We start from the raw sequence: 20,285 nt of genomic DNA on the forward strand, positions 1-20,285 counted from the left end.
AGAAAGAGTGGAGCAGACAGAACGCGACATTGACATGAAATACAGGTCTCTGCTGCAGCCAGGACAAGCAAAGCAGGATCTAGCAGGGGATGTCTGTATGCTAAGATGGCACGTAATATATCCATCATGTTAGGTAGACTGACAGATAGATGATAGACAAATAGACACATACGTAACATACATAAATAATCATGTGCTTCTTCACATGAGAAACAAGCTCTAAACTCTCTGGGTAAGTAAGAAATCCAACAAAACTCTTGGTTTTGTTCATTTTGTGGTTGTTTTAACTTCTACACGTGGAGGAGGGAAGGGAAGCCCAAGGTGGTTTCCCGGCACGACAAAGTCAAGGAAACGAAGGGGTCCCCGGGAGCCTCCACCGCACACAGTCACTGGGACCCTCAGCCAGAACTGTGGACTTTGGTCACTGGCAGCTACTTCTGCAGGCCGTAATGTCCATCCTGGAAAGCCCGTGGGTCTCGGGGGGCCTCCTCCATCAAAGGAGCATGTATCAGGACTGTTCTCTGATGTGGACCAGGTTCTGTGATGTGCAGCTTTAGGGAAGGACAGCCCGTGTCCCCACCCCTCTCTCCAGGCCCCGTTCCCCAGGACAGACAGGTGTTCAGTCACCAGGACCATTCCCTACCCCTCCAGAGAAAAGACAGCAGGGTCCAGAGGCCCGAAACTGTGTGGGATAGAAAAGATACCAACAAGCAGAACATGGCCACTGCAGGTTTCCAGGAAATCTAGAAGGACTTTACCAAGTTGTTCACCCTGGCCCTCTCCAGGGTGGGGCCGCTAGGAGGACATTCAATCTTCCTTGACATTCTCCTCTATTGCTTTAGAAATTTCCCAGCCGGCATGCATTTCTTTTATAATCAGGAAACACTAAAAATGCTTTGATTTTATAAGGATGAGATTAAGGCCATGTTAGACAGCGTCAGGGAGGACAAGCCTCGCCCAGTGGGATCCTCTGAGGCTCTGCAGTCTCACGGCCCGGGGGCCGTTCTCTGCAGCAGAGCCGGCCAGTCCTGGGTTGGCCCTGGCCAAGGCAGACAGCCTCAGGGACTTGGCCCAGTTTCCACGTGGGGTTGCTTGGCTACCACCCACTCGCTCAATCATTCTCTAACCACTTCTTGGCACCTACTCTGTGCCAGGCCTGGACCAGTTCCTAGACATAAAAACCTGAACAAGTCACGGTCGCTGGGTAACAGGCCATTCCAATTCTGAGTGATGAATGCTCAGAGACGGAGATGGATCTGAGGACTCCCCGGAGCTCAGAGCAGGAATCTCACTGCTGCTTCCCGGGATCCTTGCGTGTGCCGGAGCTCAGTGGGGAAGCCTGAGCTCTATCTAGAAGGAGGGAGGGAAGACTCAGCAAGGACACCATGACTGTGGGGACCCTGGGGAGCCTTGGAGTGAAGGGGTCTATACAGGAGCAAGAGGACAGGGGTCTAAAGCAGAGTGCAAGCCTTTAGGTCCTGCCTGGCGAATTCCGAACTTGACCCTGAAGGCCACTGAAAGATTGGAGCTTGATCAGATTGGCAGAGGGAAAGACAGACTGGGGAAAAGGGGACAGAGCTGCTATTTAGGGCACTGTTGGGCTAATCCAGGTGACGGGAAATGACACCTCAGTCAAGACGTGGCCGGGCCACCTTCAAGGAACGTTAGGAAGATAAAACGGGTGGAACTTAGTGATTGTATGGGAAGGGCTCGAGGAAAGGACATCATGGATGTCCCTGGGCTGGTGGGTGGAAGGTGACATCTATGGAGAGACACGGAACATAGGAAGGAAGAGGGTTTTCTTGGCAGGAGGAGAATAACTCAGAAGAGGGACTGGCTCCTTGCCTGTCCCCAGGCCCCGGCAGCCTGCGTCCTCCTGAGGATTTTGCCAAGTAGTTCTGCACCCCTGGCCGGTGATCCAGGAGGTGCACCTTCACTGTCCTCAGTATTTGCTCTTGTCCCCAACCCCCAGGTGTGTGACTTGAAGCCAGGAAAGAGGTACATGTTCCAAGTACAGGCCATAAATTCAGCTGGCCTGGGGCAACCATCAATGCCTACTGACCCTGTCCTCCTCGAGGACAAGCCAGGTAGGGACAGCTGGAGGGTGCCGGTGCTCCGTGGCTGGGCTGTCACTGAGGCCGGGTGGAGGTTGGTGGGGTGGGAAGTCCCATGAGGATGGCAGCACAAGGACAGGGTCTGCTGGGCCTCTCCTCCCTTGGCCGCTGGGACATCTTCCAGATCTTTCTTTCCTTGCCCCTCCTCTCACCCTTCCCCTCCCCCATCCGTTTCTGTGGGACCCCAGATAGGAACGACCTTTCCACAAACTCGACCGTACCTTCCAGTTTTTCACAGGCCACATGCATAAACCCCTGCCACTCCTTGTACGTCTTTTAAATGACACCCAGCTCCATCTGAGTCCCCAGGAGTGCCCTTGCCTGTCACAGCCACAGTTCCTGAGGTCCCTCCTGTGACACAAGCCAAAGGCTGTTCTGGGTCCTTGCACTTTAGAACTGACTTTGTTACAGTTCAGGGAGATTGACAACCAGGGCACCCAGCTAGAAAACGCCAGAAGCACTCGGCCATCAACCACATTCTCTTTCCAGGCTTTCAATTATTCACTCACGCAACAAATATTTAGGGACGCTCCCATGGTACCAGGGACCCAGAAGTTCTCGAGAAAGCAGGTCCCTGCTCTGGGAGGGGGAGGAGCACTCAGGGAGCTGGGGGTCGGTAAACGAGGGAACTCCTCTACGAGGAAGGCAATTTAGGATAGTGTAGAGTGTCACAGAGGAAATAAAACATGGCGCTATGGGGGGTGGGGCCACAGTAGCCGGGGCAGTCAGGAAGGGCCTCTGTGAGGAGGTGACATTTGAGCTGAGAAGGAGCCAGACGGAGCCAGGAGGGCAAGCAAAGAAGTCTGGGCTCTTTATGGTGTGGAGTGTGATGGCAGCCACTGGAGGGCCCAAGCAGCGAGGGGCATGACCTGATTCACCCTCCATAAGCACCCAGTGCCCACCACTGATGTCACCTCAGATGCCCGGGAGATCGAGGTCGGCGTGGATGAAGAGGGCCAAATCTACCTGGCTTTCGAAGCCCCAGAGGCCCCTGACTCCTCGGAGTTTCAATGGTCCAAAGACTACAAGGGTCCACCAGACCCCCAGAGGGTGGAGATCAAGGATGAAGTCAGCAGGCAAGTGACGGGAAGGGGAGTCGGCGGAAGGAGTGGCGGGGTAGCCCCCCGAAGGGCCGGAATGGTGACAATCTCTTGGAGTTTCTGCTTCACTAAGGAACGGCATGAGCCTCTGCCTCGGAGACTCCACGGAGATGCCCAGGCCCCGGTTCCCAGCCTGAGTGCCAGCTTCCTGCTCTGGCACAGTCTCGGGCCTCAGCTTTCTCGTTGATAAATGCAGGTTGGATCAGATGACCACCAGGGTGTCTGTCAATGCCCCAGGTCTCCCTCCTCCTCCCCTGGCTGCTCGTGGCCTTGGCCCTGTCCACCAGGAGATAAAGCTGGTGTCTTGGGCCCTGGAGGCAGATGGGACAATGTGGCCATTAAAGGTGCCAGGCCAGAGGGGCCCCTGCGAAGGTGCAGAGAGGCAGCTGCCCTGCTTCCCAGATTGGTCGGGGTCTCCACTGCAGCACTGGCCACCAGAACCAAGATTCTCCAGCTCTCAGCCCCCAGTGCACAAGACCAAGGACCCCACCCCATAGTCTCTGTTCTCCTGTCTGCCAGGTCCAAGGTCATCCTGAAAGAACCTGGCCTTGAGGATTTGGGCACCTACTCAGTGGTAGTCACTGATGCCGATGAAGACATCTCTGCAAGCCACACATTGACGGAGGAAGGTAATTCCCCTGCTCCCTACCGCCTCCCCGGAGACAGACCCTGATCGAGTCCAACACAAACACAACCAGAGTGTAGCAGCCCTCACCCCCACACACACTTCTTCAGTTAGCCAATCAATAATCACCTATGGAGCCTCCACCATACGGCAGGTGCAGTCCTAGGCCCTCAACTCAAAAACCCCTGCCAGAGAGAATTCACATTCTTCTTGTCTTTCATTTTCCCACTTTTGATAAAGGCAAATGTTCCAGGATTATTTTGCTTTTTTCAATAGCATAAGAAAATCAAGATTGCAAGGGTGAAAATGAACCGCAAATGGTAGTTGTTCTGTGGAGTGAGGATGACGATAGGGAGCGGTAAGGACTGTGGCTAACCAGAGTGTGGAAGCCATGTGTCAAGGCCCAGCCACACCTGATGACTCAACTAATGCAACCAGTGCTCGTGGCTGATGGGACGCGCTGGCTGCTGTCTTTAGAGCAAGTGGAAGAGCCCGTGCCCACTGTCTGCTGTTGCACATCAAGGCCTTCAATTGTGCTAAGAAACAAGATCCAGAGGGACTGGGTTCCAATTCTAGCTCCTCAATTTGCTGACTATTTGGCCTTGAGCAAGTCATATCACCTCTCAGACCTCCAGTTTCCTCGCCAGCAAAGGGGGATTATAACCCCTGCTGCCCCACAGAACGATCTCATTATGCAGATACAATTAGATGTTTCTGTGCAAACTAAAGCCATCCACCATAATGGGGTTTTTATTTTGTTGATGGGTTGCTTGCCAGAATCCCAACTCATCATGCCAAAGACCCTGGGGATTATAAGAGAAAATGCAGTGTGTGACTGACCCTGCCAATTCATCCCTGCAATGCACATTTATTGAGCACTTACTATGTTTCAGACACTCATGTAGGTCCAGAGCTCAGCTCAACGCTAGAGACAAAGCTGACACAAAGAAGCAGTCAGTAAATATGCCAGCACTCTGCAGACCAGCTGTGGAGACATCTCAGTGCTCACTGCGTGGTCCAGACCCTCAGGCACTAGGACGGCATGCTATGTGGGTTAACAGTGAGGCTCAGGAGGCTGTGGGCCTGGAGAGGCCTGCAGGTGGACAGAGGCGCTCAGCCCACAGCATTGCATGAGAACTACTGAGGTCCAGCAGAGCCTGGCACGAGAAGGTGCTCCTCTAGGGAGGTGGGGCTTGGTCTAGGCCCTGAAGGACAGGAAACCCTGGGGCCTCCAGCAGCAGCCCTAGCAGCTCCCTCCGGGCCCCTGGGCCAAAGCCCACGGTGCTCATCCTCAGCCCCTGTGGAGCACAGGACCCCAAGTTACTCCTCGGATGAGGGCCTCTCTCAGGACTTCACCTGGCATGGGACACAAGGATGGCTCTGTTGGGCTCCTCTGGCCAGGACAGTTCACCCTCTCTGTTTTCTTCCCTGCCCCTCCCTACCCCAGAGCTGAACAGGCTGAAGAAGTTGAGTCATGAGATCAGAAACCCAGGTAAGCCTCCCAGGGCAGCCCCTGAGCAGAGCTGGGTCCACCAGAGAGCCAGGAAGGGACCTGGATCACAGGATGGAGAGCCACAGCGCTGGAGGGTCAGAGACCAGGGGAGTCCCTGAAAGAGACCTTGGCCAGCTGATGCGAGGGAAGGAAATGGGATGGTCCCTTCTTATAATCGTTATTGGCTCTTCAGTCATTTGGGTTTGGGATCACCTAAACCTCCGCTTCTCCCCATCGGCAAGGGATAGTGCATTGCCATCCTAGGGCCAGGGTCATGAACTTGGCTGCACGTTGAAATCGCCCCCAGGAGCTTTTCAAAATCCAGATGCCACCAGGCACAGTGGCACACGCCTGTAATCCCAGCAGCTCAGGAAGCTGAGACAGGAGGATTTAGAGTTCAAAGCCAGCCTCAGCAAAAGCGAGGCACTGAGCAACTCAGTGAGACCCTGTCTCTAAATAAAATACAAAATAGGGCTGGGGATGTGGCTCAATGGTTGAGCGCCCCTGGGTTCAATCCCTGATACTCCCCCCAAAAAAATTCCAATGCCCGGGCAAATCAGAATCTCTGGAGGTGAAGTCCAGACACTAGTGTCTTTGAAAATCCCCCAGGATCTCATGCCCAACCAGGTGTGGACTATGGCCCCAGAGCCCATGAAGGGGAAGAGCCAAGATGAGTGGAAAGAAAAGCTGCCCAGACCCACCCGAGTCCAGCCTCAGGCTCTCCAAACCCGTCACACTTCAAATGCCAACGGGGTCCAGGCAGGGCTGGTGGGGAGGGGGAGGAGAGGGCGCCCCACCCACACCCTTCCCAACTGTGCCCCCAGTGATCAAGCTGATCTCCGGCTGGAACATCGACATCCTGGAGCAGGGAGAGGTGCGGCTCTGGCTGGAGGTGGAAAAGCTGTCCCCAGCCGCTGAGCTGCACCTCATCTTCAACCAGAAGGAGATCTTCAGCTCACCGGTAATTGGCCCTCCGTCCCTCCATGAAGCTCCCCCAACTCAGCTGACCTTCTCTGGCTTTGGCTCTCCACAGGGTGGAACCTCCCCACAAGGGGCATTTCAGAGATGGCTCTGTGCTTTGGCTGTTACCAAGATGGAGTGGGGATGGGGACACCTGGCTTCTAGTACATGGGAGGTGGAAAGATGTGCAGGATGTGTCAGGAACATTTCTATAAAAGAATTTTCTAGACCCTCTACAACTTTCAAATGTCCCAGCAGACATCCTGAAGGTGGAACACCTTTTCATGCAGATAATTATCCAAGCCCAGACCCTAACCCTGTTTTAGGTAAAAATATAAAGTTCTTCTGCACAAGTTTCATGCACACTGAGTGGAGACTTTCTGTTCTATTGGTCACTTGTGCTCATTTACTCATTTTCCTATTCTTTATGCAGTAGCTCCTGATCTTCTTGCTTTTCTTCTCTTAAATTCAAACTCGTTCATCATAAATCAGTGCAGCATGAATGAGGTTGTGCCTCAGCATCCACATATCAAAATACACGTTGGTTCATTTTAAATGATTTTTATTGCTTCTTCATATTACAGTGAAAGTGCTACATTGTTTTTATTTTAATTAATAGGTAGATAGGCTGAGTTAGAATGAGCCATATAAATTGCTGATATTCAACCTTATTGATCTGCAAACACGGCAATTTCAGTGTCATGAAAGACTCAAGCTCATGATGCAATCTCATGTTATTTGTGAATTTCGTCTGCAGATGGCAAAGCCGCCATCAGAAAACAAGGATTGGGGCTGGTGGAATTGCTGTGTAGCCTGGGCTAGATGCTGAGTTAAATCCCCAGCAGAAAGGAAAGAAGGAAGGAAGAAAGAAGGAGAGAGGCAGGAAAGAAGGAAGAGGGAGAAAGAAGCAAAGCATGTGTTTGTTACAGAGAAGTGGATGCTGGTTTCTGACCGAAGGGAATGAGCTCAGGCAGGGGTGGATGTCAGAAAACTCACATCCAGTCCCATGGGCTGTCTGACCTAACCAGGGCAGGTCTCCACCTCTCTATGCCTCTGTGTTTGCATCTGTTCAATGGACAAGTTGCCCCAGGATCAAGAGAAGCATATGAGGAACCTAACTGGAAAGCCCCAAGCACAGATCATACAGCATCTGGACAATCAAATCCCCCTCCAGAAAAACAAAATAAAGTTAGATGCAAATAAAGCCAAACAGAATAAGGACCTAAATATGGAAAATAAAACTTTTTAAACTGCTAGAATGTGGCAAAATGTAAAGAGGGGTTAATTATGGCTGGCTAGTAATGGGTGGTTTTTAATACCATCCTTTATGTACTTCTAGAGAGTTCTAGTAAATTGTAAACGAAGTTGAAAATATCCAAAAATGAGGCACAGGAGGGGTGAGGGACTTATTATTAAACTGTAATTAATTCAAGCATCCAGGGGTGTTCCCAGGCACTGGGTGCTGGGGGAGCCCCAATCTATACAAGCAGGAAAGGGTTGCCCGGGGCCCCTCCCAGTCTCTGAAGGCTGATAACTTTGCACTCATCACCCCCAAGTCCCACCACCCGCTGAGGTACGCCCCACAGCAAAATCCCCAGGATAGGAAAAGTGACTCTGGGGGTTGTTCTCCCCAGAACCGCAAAATCAACTTCGACCGAGAGAAGGGGCTGGTGGAGGTGATCATCCTTCACCTGTCGGAGGAGGATAAGGGGTCGTACACCGCTCAGCTCCAAGACGGAAAAGCTAAGAACCAGATCACCCTGGCCCTGGTGGACGACGGTCAGCCCCGCCCCCCCACCCTGCTGCCCGCACCGGCCCTCCCTGCCCCGCAGGCTCTGGGCCCCCAGTTCTGGGGCCTGTCCACCCTGGAGTCCTGCGCTTCTCTGGGCTCATGCCAGTTCCTCCCTGTGTGTCCACAGATTTTGACAAACTTCTGAGGAAGGCAGATGCTAAGAGAAGAGACTGGAAGAGAAAACAAGGTAGGAGGTGCTGGAGGGACGTCCACCTCGGCCACTGGTCCGCGCTGGAGACCAGCTAGACGGGGTGTTAACAGGAGCCCCATCCCCACCCCAGAGAGAACCCCAGTGAGGTTCAGTCCAGTTCTGTCCCGGCACCAGAACAAAAAGCACTTCCCCAGCCCGAGTGAGTTCCTCCTTAGAGTTTGCACCCCAGGCCTCTCTCTTGCTTCACCCCAACCCGCCCTGTGCGGGCAGCATCTTGGGCGCCAGTGGTCTTCCGCTGCTTCCGCCCAGCTGCCTTCCCCCGTACGGCCACCAGGTGGCGCCAGGCCGAGCCCGTGTGGATGAGTGGGTGTGTCTCCTGTTCCTCTGGCAGGTCCCTATTTCCAGGATCCCTTGCAGTGGAAGATCACCGAGGACTGCCAAGTGCTGCTAACGTGCAAGGCAAGTCCCCACCTGCCAGTGGGGAGGGACCTGCAGCTTGTCCTCAAGTCCACTGGATGTCCCTCCCCACCCCACTACCATCCCCCATTCCATTCCCTGTGCTTGACTGACCCCATACCTGGGAAGTGGCCCCTGAGAGACCCCACTTAACCTAAAACAAGTCGTCTTCCCAGAGTGCAGGCAGGAGGATGCATGTGAGGTGGGTCAGCCCTGAGCCAGCGCTCCCAGCACCTCCAGACAGGGTCCCATGGGGCCAGTGGGTCAGGGAGCCTGACTCTGCCCAAAGCATTGCCATACTATTTTATTTCACCCATGTCACAATCGTGGGTGAAATATGCATTATTATCCCCACCTCGCAGATGAGAAAACCTCAGGGAAATATCCCAAGACCGCAGGGTTAGCCGTGGAGTCCAGGTTCTAACTGACACTGCTTGACTCCAAAGCTGGAGGTCCTTCTCAGCACCCTGCAGCCTCTTCAATAACCAGAGAAGGACGGGGTGGGTGGGGGCTCCTCCAGGGGCATATTCATTCCGGGAACTTGAAGCACCTACTATGTGCCAAGTGCTCTGCAAGGTACTAGATGCACAAGGATGCAGTCTTGGTCCCTCAGGCCTCTGGGAGCCCTTGGTCCAGGACGGCTGGAAAGCAGTTTGCCTCAAGCTGGATCAGACCTGAGCCGGGAATGGATTGGTCACAATGGGGGTGTGCGGTGCTTCCAGAGAGGTTCCTGGAGGAAGCGACATCTAACTGAGCCTATGAGAAGTGTTGGGTTGGGGTGGAGCTCAGTGGAAGAGTGTTTGTGGATCATGTGTGAGGCCCTGAGTTCAATCCCCAGTATGCACATGCATGTGCACACACACATGCACACACACACGCATGCACATACAAAAAAAGCCTAGGAATTTACAAGGAGAATAGAGAAGGGAAGAGACCTAGAGGCAGAGGGAACACTATTAGCAAAAGCTTTGGTTCCAGAGTCCTGCAGAGGAGACTCCTGGCGTCAGGAAGGGGCCCTGGGATCTGACCGAGTGTGGGGGGGATTGGACCCCAGGGAGGAAGCCATGTTTGTGGAACCACTCTGAAGGGCTGAGTTTTCCCTTGAGAAAGCTGATGGCATCCCCTTGTGCTCCACCCTCCCCAGGTGACCAACACCAAGAAGGAGACTCGCTTCCAGTGGTTCTTCAAGAAAAGGGAGACGCCAGCCGGTCAGTACGACCCGCAGACAGGAGAAGGATGTATCCTCATTGAAGAGGTGGGTGCCCACTGGGCTCCAGCCTCACCCTGCCCTCAGCTGCAAGTGGGCAGCACTGAGGGCACCGGCCTGGGAGTCCCTGCAGGGCTGGGGCCAGGGCGAGCGAGGGAAGCCCTCGTCCTAGGTGCACATCTTAAGGGGCATCAAAACTCAATCACCAAAGTAAGTAACAATACCCCCAGCTCATCATGCAATATCATTAAAAAATCAAAATTAACAACAACAAAAAAAGACCTTGAAGAAAAAAACTACCCAAATTTTCAATTCGGGCAGGACATGTGTTACTGATTTTCCTTGGCCTGGGCACGAGGCCTGGCCATGCTGCTGACTGTGCATCCTCAGGCTAGCAGCTGTCCTTCTCTGATCTCAGCTTTCATCAGGAAGATGAGCAGGTTGGAAGGGATGCTCTCTCAATGATCCTTCCTGCTCTGACAATCCAGGAAAGAGGTGTCCATGTGAGACAGGTCTGGGCAGAACAGAGTGGGCCTGGAGTTTGATTGTCCCACCCGTCCTTCCCCACGGTCTTTGCAGGAGTGTGCCTGGTTACGGGGCTTGTTCTTAACCCATCTGTATTTCTCTGCCCTGCTGCTGAGTCCCATGGTCTTGCTGAGGGCCACGTAGGACTGGGGAAATCACAGGCTGCCTACTAGAGAGGAAATAATGATCCCGGGGTCTTCTAAATCCTAGGCAGGACAATGCTATATCAGCCCTGGCCACGTTTTACCAAAGGGAAAACTGAGGCTCAGAGGGGTCAAGTTCAAGGATACAAGGCTGGGGCGTGGTTCATAAATCCCCCCAGTCCCTGCTCCCAGTTTGACTGGAACTTTAGAGCTGACAGTGCATGGAGGAAAGGAAGGGGGACATAGGAAAGAATTGTTGGGGTTCAGTCTCTCAAACCCCAGGTTAAGGGCTGCTTCTGCCTTGGACCTTCGCCCCAAACCCACTATGTGGGGATGCTCTGGGTGCTGGGGACCTTTGAAGCTAATATTACCCCCCTGAAGGAAGTGTTGTGTAATGAGAGGTCACTGATCTTGCCTGAAAAGCACCACCCCTGGACTGGAGCCGGAGCTCAGTGGCAGAGCGCTTGCCTAGCATGGAAAGCCCTGGGTTCCATCTCAGCACCATCAAAAAAAAAAAAAAAGTGCTCCGGGTTCTTGCTTTGCTGAGCGTGGGTTCAGATTTTGTGTGGGGCTGACAGACATGTGCCAGAAAGGCCCCCTTGTCCCAGGCACAAGCAAGCACAACCGTGCTTCCTTCTGGAAGGTGCAGAATGGTCCCTCCATCCGGGGCCCCCAGGCCAGGGGCAGCTTGATAGGGGGTGTGCCATGCTCAGACAAGCTCTGCAAGGAGGGCTGTCTGTGCTGTCAACCCAACTGCAGGGGTCACCACAGCCACCCCGACCCTCCTCAGGCTCAGACAGGCCCTGAGCAAGGAACCAGCTGTCACTGGAGCCACTTAGAAACCACCAGCCTAGACGAGTGAACCAGGTCCCAGAGAGAGGAGGTCTCGCCTGAGGTCCCGCAGAGTCAGGGCCAGGCCTGCAGCCCAGGCCTCCTCACTTGCCGTCCATCTCTCCCAAACCCCTGCTGACCCGGCCATCTCCTATCCTTCCAGTTGTCCAAAGAGGACCAGGGAATTTACAGAGCAGTGGTCTCTGATGAGCGAGGGGAAGACGACACCATGCTGGACCTCGAAGGTGAAGGTAGGAGCTGGTGACCTTAGAGATGGGCCAGGAGGGCTGTGGGGGTCACACTAGAGCAAGAGACTATGAAATGATCTGTGAGGTAAGATGAATGAGGTCCCCATGTCCCTAGAGCCCTTCACCCCCAAGTCATCCTGCAGATCTCCCTGTGTCCAGAGAACAGCTCATGAGCTCCACCAGCCTTTTCCAAGGACATCCCCATCCTGGGCATCCCTAGAGAGTCTCACACAGCTGACCGTTCTGTCTCCCCCCAGCCCTGGATGCCATCTTCACTGAGCTGGGCAGGATCGGAGGTAAGCTAGCCCACCTCTTTGCCTAGCCCCATCCTGATGCCTGCCACAGAGCCTCCAAGGGGCCTCCCACCAGCCTCAGCTGCCAGGGGTGGGTTAAGTGGGTTAAGTGTCCAACCCAAAGACTGGGAGAGAAGCTGCTTCCTCCTCGCAGCACACGTTCCCCACCACACTGCCCTGCAGGGCAGGAGCAAGCAGGCTGGCCCCAAAACACGCTGCCCAGAGGTCCCTGGGGAAGATTTACCCTCCTCCTCTGTCTCCCCAGCCCTCTCTGCGACCCCACTGAAAATCCAGGGAACCGAGGAGGGGATCCGCATCTTCAGCAAGGTCAAGTACTTCAACGTGGACTACATGAAAACCACCTGGTTCCACAAGTAGGTTGGCCTTGCCCAGAGCTCTAGCCAGGCTGCATGGGGCCCAGCACCTGCCCCTCAAGGGCTTCCCTCCTGCCCCCTGCCCAGTCCTCCCAGCAGAGCCCACTTCTAGGGGGTTGGAAGAGACATGGGTTTCATACCATTTCTGCTGTCTTCAGATGGAGTTGGGGGTGAGGATCAGCAGTCAGAGGAGTAGGTTTTCCAGAGAAAAATGGAAATATAGTAATAGTAACTGTGTATCCGTGGCCACAAAGTGATCATGGTCTCCAGGCAGCATCTAGGAATTGGATGAGAGAGAAATATAGGAACAAGGATTAATCAGATGGTCAGGTGGGTCAAGGTGCCCTTGTGGACCTTTGCAGCTTAGCAGACTCAGGCAGCCAAGCTTAGGGGAAAGGTGCCGGCAGAGGGTCCTCTATAGCTAAAAACTAATTGAGGGTCAGGGCTTGACATGGTAGCCACAGAGATTCAGCCAAAATCTAAGTCACCCCAGATAGTTTGAGAGCAGAATTTTCCAGTGCTTCTTATCATGTGCGTGCCTCAGCCTTGTGCAGCAGACATTACTGCACCCATTGTGAAGGGAAGGCTAGACTGATGGGTTCATGATTGTAGAATGAGAACTGAGGCCAGAGAGAGTTACAGAATAATGGGCTCCTTTTCTAGGCATAGAACATTGGGAACACAGGTCGGGTGTCTCCAGGAATGAAATTCAAGTAAAGAAAGGAAAGAGGGTAACCTTCTATGGCTTCTAAGATTAGGGGAGAGTGATTGTGGGAAGAAACCCTTAAACTCATGGAGGGTTTAAGATGAGAACAAGAGAAGAGGAACTGGCTCTTGAGGATGGGAGAAGTGGTGGTCAATACCCTGGAGCCACACTTCCCCAGGGTCCCAGCCTACAGGATTTATTACAGATTTGGACTCAGCACCGGCAACAGCTGATATGTCACGAGATTTGATGAATGAGTGAATGAGTGAGTGAGTGGACAGTGGAATGATGATGGTTGGCTGGATGCAGAAGGCAAAGGATCAGTGAGTGGCTATGTGTCCACGTCTCCTGGAAACAACACCCAAGAAGGATTTTGGGGCAGGGGTGCTTACAGCCATGTGGCCAGCCAGCCTTGACCATTTCCCTACGGTCACACTCAGAGACAAGCGCCTGGAGACTGGCGATCGGATACGGGCGGGCACCACTCTGGATGAGATCTGGCTCCACATCCTGGACCCCAAAGACTCGGACAAGGGCAAATACAGCCTGGAAATAGCCGCAGGAAAGGAAGTCCGGCAGCTCTCTGTGGACCTCTCGGGGCAAGGTGAGCCTGTCCGCTGAGAAACCTGTTGAGAAAACTCCACGGTCTTTGGGGGGAACTCCTGCCTGTGCATCCCACCCTGTCACTCCCTCAAGAGGATACTGGAATGGGGAGAAGAGTGGGGGACAGTCAGGACTAGGCCCTGTCCCTCAGGGTCCCTGGCAGAGGCCCTGATGCCCCCAACCTTTGTCCTTCTTGCAGCTTTTGACGACGCCTTGGCTGAACACCAGAGACTGAAGTAAGTCTCCTTCGTGGGCCCCTCTGGGGTGTGGCATGAACTGTGCTCAGGACCCCCTCCTGGGACCCCCGGGCCACCTCCACCTCCCCTCCTCACCCCTTCTCCCCCACCAGGCAGGGCTGCCCTTGACCCCACGCCTTGTCCTGTTTCTGTTTTTCAGAGCCTTGGCCATCATCGAGAAGAGTAAGTCCCCAGTGTTTCTGGGGGTTGTGCCTCTGAGTCTGGGTGGCCTCCCCGGCAGGCGCTGGAGTCCCAGTTCCCCGGCAGGGTCAGTGGGGCTCTGCGGTCTCACAGGGAGACCTGGGCGGCAGCAGCGCCCACAGATAAGGGACGCAAGGATTCCTGAGACGGTGGGTGTGGACGTGTCCAGCCCGGGCCTGGTGCCCAGCAGGGCCACAGCAACGTTGGTGGCTGTGGTGTGAGGCCTTGCAGGGCCAGCCTCCTCCCGGGAGAGAGCACCGCTGAGACCAGCCTGGGCCCACTCAGGCCAAGGGGACTCTCGCGCCACCAGCCTGTTTCTCCAGCTCGACCCTCCCTCCCATCCTGCATGCCATGTCTTGGACAAGTGCCCCAACTAGAACCCCAATAGATGCCCGTCAAACTCACCCACATGTGGCTGCTGGGGTTTGTGGCATTGCAGTCTGGGGAAGTGGATCATTTCACCTGGGGGCGCTGAAGATCCCTGCCCACGTGGTGTCCCTCGCTCGGGCCTTTTCTGCCCGAGGGTCCTGCTCCCTTTCCCTGATGCAGGGGCGAGGGCCAGGCTGACACCCCTTCTCTTCCCGCGGCCTCCCTGAAGCATGGGGAATGTATCTGTTTCTGCTTTGTCATTTACAGCCACTCTCTTCCTGCCCATGCACAACAGCCACCAGGTCCGTCCTTGGACCAGAATGAGGGTGTCCCAAAAGCTTCTATCCCACCTCCCCCCGGCCAGCCTGCGACTCAGAGACGCCTCACTGCCTTAAGGGCAGGGTGCTGCTCTCGCGCTCGCTCGCTCTCTCTCTCTCTCTCTCTCTCTCTCTCTCTCTCTCTCTCTCTCTCTCTCTCTCTCTCTCTCGCACGCGGTGCTGCCACTCCTCTGGTCAATGGCAGAAACACACCAAGTCCCACACCTCCTACTGGTGAAGACAAGGAAGTGCATCCCACGGTTTTAAAGGTTTCCATCCAACGTGAAGAAAACAGAAACAAGGAGCCTCCCTTAAAATAAGCCTCAGCCCTGGGAAGCGGCTCACCACTGCCGTCTTGTTTCCTTTCCAGATCGAGCCAAAGTGGTGAGGGGCCTGCCGGACGTGGCCACCATCATGGAAGATAAGGTACCCACCCTCCAGCCCACAGAGGGGTCCCAGTGGTGTTCCCTCAGGGAGCCATCCAGGACCGTGACCCTGTGTAGAATCAAGAGCCAGGGGGCAGCTGGCCAGCCAGAGAGGCTGGATCTGCAGCAGTCAGCCAAGTGACCACATCTCACTGACCCTGTGTGTTCAGGGAGAGCCCTTCCTTCCTTCCTTCCTTCCTTCCTCCCTCCCTCTCTCCCTTCCTTCTTTCCTTCCCTCCTTCCACAGTACTGAGGATTCAACCCAGGGGTACTCTATCAGTAACCTACATTCCCAGCTCCTTTTATTTTTTGAGACAGGATCTCACTGTGTTGCTCAAGGCCTCACTAAGTTGCTGAGTTTGGCCTTGAGCTTGTGATCCTCCTGCCTCAGCCTCCCAAGTGGCTGGGATTACAGGCATGCACACCGCACCTGGCTTCCCATCTCTCTCTGGTGTCACAGACTGCCATCTCTGGCTTCCATTTCCACAAGAGTTTGACTGGACGATCCCTTCTAGGGCTGGAATTATCCAAGACTAGTGTTTTCAAAAATCCTGGCTACCATTTTCTCAAGGTGCTTTCTTTGTGCCAGGCTCAATTCCATGTGGGTGACCGGTTTTAACTGATTTCACCATAGAGGCAACCACATGAAATGGGGCATGATTACTAGCAACGCTTGATAGCTGAGGAAACTGAGACTCAGACTAGTCAAGAGACTTATCTAAGGTCACACAGCCTGAAGGAGTAGAGCTGAGATTCAAACTCAGACAGCTCCGGTCCAGAGCCTACGTGTTTAACCATTACATTCTGGGGCTCTGCATTAGATCTTATTCGATAATTTTCCAATTCAATTAATAAATCTTTGTGCTATTGTAATAAAATCTTACATGGTAAAGTCATGACACATATATGACAAAAAAGCAATCAAACAAACTGCAGGCCATTCTGGAGCAGGTAATTACTAGAGTGGAATAGTGGGAAATTCTAACTAGTAAGCGCTCCTAGAAAGGTGGATGATGGAGAACGTGGGGTGAAAATAAAATGTCTCTCACCTTTAGAGGTCACAGTAAAACCCACACAATGAATTTATCCCAAGGAGCTACCTGTACTAGGAGCTCTCTGGGGACATGAAGGTGAATACCAAGTTCAAGTTACAAGGAGGTGAGACTTTTCTCTTCCTCTCTCTTGGAACAGACCCTGTGCCTGACCTGTGTCATCTCAGGAGACCCAGCTCCTGAAATCGCTTGGCTAAAGAATGACCAGCCTGTCGCCTTCCTCGACCGCTACCACATGGAGGTAAAGGGGACCGAGGTCACCATCACCATTGAGAAGGTCAACAGTGAGGACAGCGGGCGCTATGGCGTCTTTGTCAAGAACAAGTATGGCTCTGAGACAGGCCAGGTCACCATCAGCGTGTTCAAACACGGGGACGAGCCCAAGGAGCTCAAGAAGATGTGATGAGCGTGTTCCGGGCACAGCCTGAGATCCAGCCTGCATGGACCAGTAGGGCCAACCAGTGGGTCACAGCCTGGCGCAGGCCACAGGAGCGGGCAGAGGGAAGGGTCAGGGTGGAACCAAGAACATGGGGATGGGGGTAGTGTGGACACACCAAAGGGGAGAAGCAAAGGTCTCAGTAGGGGTTTTGAGAGACCTCCAACATGGCAGGGCGAGCGCTGGACTGGGAATGGGAAATGTAGGTGCAAGACTCGGCTTCAGCTAAACTCTCCATGAGCCTTTCTCGTCTATCAGTGGGCATTCCTACCCCTCCCCGGCACTGTTTGGGAGGACCCCTGATAAGCCACGTGCCAGTGATTCTCCACAGGAGGCAACTTTGCTCTGCAGGGGACATTTGGCAATGTCACTATTTTGAGCTGTCACAACTGGAGGTGTTTCCTGGAGAGGCTAGTGGGCTGCTAACACCACAGCTCGCCTGCACAGACTCACCAATCCCAGGTGTAAACAGTACAAACACTCACTTGAGATCCAGCCTGTGCCAGGCTGAGGATGGCACTGGGAGGTCAAAGACAAATGATAGACAGGCCCCGCCCATGAGGAGCTCTCTGTCTAGGTCACAGACCTGGGTGCGAATGACTCCAGGAGAAGGCAGGAGAGGGTAAAGATTAGAAAACGAGTCCAAATAAAGTGCCACCAGTGGTCAGAGGAAGGACACAGATGGTTACCTTGATTGGGGCAGGTAGGGTTTTTAATACATGCTCACAATTGGCAAAATCGTTATCGGACCCTGAAAAATTTGGAATGGGTCCATTTTTGCTGCGGGAAGAGAGAAGGTCGCTTCAGGAGTGGGCATGGTGGAAGCAAAGGTGAGAAGGGAGGCTGCCTCGGCGACATTGGACGACCTTGGGTGTCAGGCTTGCAGGAGGGGCCTCTTCCCTGGTGTGACAGGTACTGGTTGGCCTTGCTGGATGGATCTCAGGACAGACCTGGGCGTGCCCCTACCCTCCAGTTTCCTTGTTTTAAAAAAATAAGACGGCAGGGGGAGGGAATTGCAAAGTTACAGATGTTACAAAATTTTAGAAAATCCTAGAAATTATAAAGGAGAAAATAAAAATCATCTGTACTCCCATCACCAGGAGGTGACACCTGTCTCCAATTTCTGAAACAACTGCCAAATTGAAGGGTGAAATGAATCCCTCCTACACCCGCTGGCTACATGTGCCAGGGCATGGTGGGAACCAGCAGACCCTGTGGCTCACACTCTGGCCAGCACTCTCCGTGGATCTCCCAGTTACAGAGAGCCCAGGACAGATGTGCAGGTTGGAGGAAGGCCAGTCAGCCAGTAAGGGTCCCCGTCTCCCATGCCACTGGCCACTCCACCTCCAAGCCTGCCATGCCAGTGCCATCCTAGGCCCAAGCACTCAAAGCCTTAAGAAGAGTAGAGGAAGCAGCAACCCGAATGGGAAATGTCTGGCCCACAGAGTAACTAGCTCCACCCCCCTGGCCTCCCCTGTGGCTCCAGTCAGATGCTTTCAGTGCTTAAAAAATTCCAAATAGCTCTTGAGTGACATTTCTCACACCAAAAATAGTTTCAGAAGCAACACACCCCAGATGTCTCTTGCGGGGGGAAGCCAGATACTTGACTCTCAGCACTGGAGAAAAGTCTAACTGCGGAGGCTGGAGGCGGTTCCGGTTCCGTGGAGGAATGTCCCCAGCCCAGAGCAAAATAAACAGCACAGCCCGGAGGAAGTGCCCCCCTGCCACCCCTACCCCATCCCCGGCCTCCCAGAAACCCACCCGCCTGGGGCTGATTTTTAGATCCTTGCTTCCTGTACTAGCAGATCCAAAGGAAGAAACGCAGGGCCACACAAAGCCTTTCCGTTCCAATTATAGAAATGTTCAGGGGGGAAATGAGTCTTGGGGTTTTGGCTTTAAATTCTCCAGTTTTTTTGAAAAGAAAATGGCAGGAAGATAAGGTGGGAAAATTAACAAACAAGAAACCAACCGTTCTTAAAATGGGGTGATGGGCATATGGGGCTTCATGCCAACACTCCCCGTTTTGTAGATTCTTTTTTTTCATGATAAAAAAATTGTAAGGAGCCATGAGACACAAAACGTTGGTTGTCACGTTCATTATTTTTATCTGAAGACTAGCAGGGTATTAGATACAGGCAAGTGAACACAGAATTCCCCCTCTGGCAGGCAATTCATAGGGTGTGTTATTTTTCAATTGTACTAATTAAAATTAATAGGTGCTTTATAAGAGATAATTATCAGCCAGTGCGGTGGCGCATGCCTGTTATTCCAGCAGCTCTGGAGGCTGAGGCAGGAGGATGGAGAGTTCAAAGCCAGCCTCAGCAAAAGCGAGGCGCTAAGCAACTCAGTGAGACCCTGTCTTTAAATAAAATACAAACTAGGGCTGGGGGTGTGGCTCAGTGGTTGAGTACCCCTGAGTCCCAACCCCGGTACCCAAAAAAAAAGAAAAGAAATTATTATCAAGTATGACTGAAAACAAAACAACTCACACATTCAAATGATCCGTGGGCTCCACAATCCTTCAACACATCTCCGTGGGAGCAAAACCTAGGAAAGGAAGCCTAGACGTTGTGATCTGAGATCCACCCTTGCGTTAGCCTGAGTGACGTGATTAAGTCATTTAACCTGCCTGACTCGCAGAGAAAGGAAGTCCTCTCTCTGTGAGATTTCAATGTGATGGAGCTTGCCAGGTGCTGTGCCCCGAATGTGATAAACAGATGAGGCTGCCCTGCACCCATTTCCTGGGGTGGGTTGTGCTTCCACAGAATTCAACAGTTCCTTCCTTTTGCACATTTTTTTTAAGTGGTAGATGGACATGATACCTTTATTTTGTTTGTTTATATTTTTATGTGGTGCCGGGGGTTGAACCCAGTGCCTTGTGCATGCTAGGCAAGCGCTCTACCACTGAGCCACACCCCCAGCCCTCTTTTGCACATTTTGGACTGATGACAGTTGGAAGGCTCCCAGAAATAGAAGCCCGCAATCTCACAAGAAATTTTTAAAATAGTCTCTGTTTTGTGTTATTTTTAAATAGAAATTATAAATGCTTGTGGACAAATTAGGCAGGATAGAGAAAACATAGGCCCACTGTAGCAATCATTTCATCACTGTAACACAATACCTGAGATTTACATACATGTAAAGACATACAAGAGAAAAAGGTTGCCGGCAAGGTGGTGCACGGCTGAAATCCCAGTGACTGTGGAGACGGAGGCAGGAGGATTGCAAGTTTGAGGCCATCCCCAGCAACTTAGCAAGACCCTGTCTCAAAATAAAAAAATAAAAAGGGTTGGGGATGTGGCTCCATAGTTAAACACCACTGAGTTCAATCCCTGGTACCAAAAAAACATATATATGTATATGAAAAGGCATATTATGGTTCATAAATTGGAAGGTTCCAGTCCGAGATGGAGCAGATCCATCATTTGGGGCCTGTGTCAGGTGTGCTGGGTGACGTGGTGAGAGGCAGGTGGCACAGCAACTGTTCACCCCATGGTCAGGAAGCAGAGGAGCAGTAAAAGAAGAATATGAACGAGTGGGCAAGCTTTTGTTTGGGATCTGTTTTCATTCTTTTTTGAGTAGGCATCTCAGGTCACAATGGAGTTATGAAACTAATTTTATTAAAAAAT

General features: G+C 52.9%; 1 protein-coding gene and 1 long non-coding RNA gene across 4 annotated transcripts in view; one reads left to right on the forward strand and one right to left on the reverse strand.

The window, feature by feature from the left end:
• Positions 1 to 17,752, forward strand: part of Myom3 (myomesin 3) — a 43,405-nt gene extending 25,653 nt beyond the window's left edge. For all 3 annotated transcript variants that reach the window (XM_046418909.2, XM_046418910.2, XM_058571054.1), the window contains exons 21-37: positions 1,973 to 2,087; positions 3,034 to 3,190; positions 3,734 to 3,843; positions 5,287 to 5,331; positions 6,156 to 6,292; positions 7,926 to 8,070; positions 8,211 to 8,270; positions 8,626 to 8,693; positions 9,835 to 9,945; positions 11,560 to 11,647; positions 11,902 to 11,940; positions 12,203 to 12,311; positions 13,458 to 13,621; positions 13,820 to 13,856; positions 14,017 to 14,039; positions 15,114 to 15,169; positions 16,360 to 17,752. In XM_046418909.2, the coding sequence (XP_046274865.1) occupies positions 1,973 to 2,087; positions 3,034 to 3,190; positions 3,734 to 3,843; positions 5,287 to 5,331; positions 6,156 to 6,292; positions 7,926 to 8,070; positions 8,211 to 8,270; positions 8,626 to 8,693; positions 9,835 to 9,945; positions 11,560 to 11,647; positions 11,902 to 11,940; positions 12,203 to 12,311; positions 13,458 to 13,621; positions 13,820 to 13,856; positions 14,017 to 14,039; positions 15,114 to 15,169; positions 16,360 to 16,623 (1,728 nt within the window). In that variant the 3' untranslated portion in view covers positions 16,624 to 17,752. The remainder of the gene's footprint in view (positions 1 to 1,972; positions 2,088 to 3,033; positions 3,191 to 3,733; positions 3,844 to 5,286; positions 5,332 to 6,155; positions 6,293 to 7,925; positions 8,071 to 8,210; positions 8,271 to 8,625; positions 8,694 to 9,834; positions 9,946 to 11,559; positions 11,648 to 11,901; positions 11,941 to 12,202; positions 12,312 to 13,457; positions 13,622 to 13,819; positions 13,857 to 14,016; positions 14,040 to 15,113; positions 15,170 to 16,359) is intronic.
• Positions 8,108 to 14,796, reverse strand: LOC124075381 (uncharacterized). The gene is made up of 3 exons (XR_009224353.1): positions 14,463 to 14,796; positions 13,410 to 13,643; positions 8,108 to 12,588 (listed from the first exon to the last, which is right to left on the reverse strand). It is a non-coding gene; the product is annotated as an uncharacterized LOC124075381 (long non-coding RNA).
• Positions 17,753 to 20,285: the final 2,533 nt, after the last annotated feature.

Source organism: Marmota monax, unplaced genomic scaffold (genome assembly GCF_021218885.2).
Source record: "Marmota monax isolate L192 unplaced genomic scaffold, Marmota_monax_Labrador192_F-V1.1 WCK01_AAM20220418_F8-fsc00008, whole genome shotgun sequence".
Taxonomy (NCBI): domain Eukaryota; kingdom Metazoa; phylum Chordata; class Mammalia; order Rodentia; family Sciuridae; genus Marmota; species Marmota monax.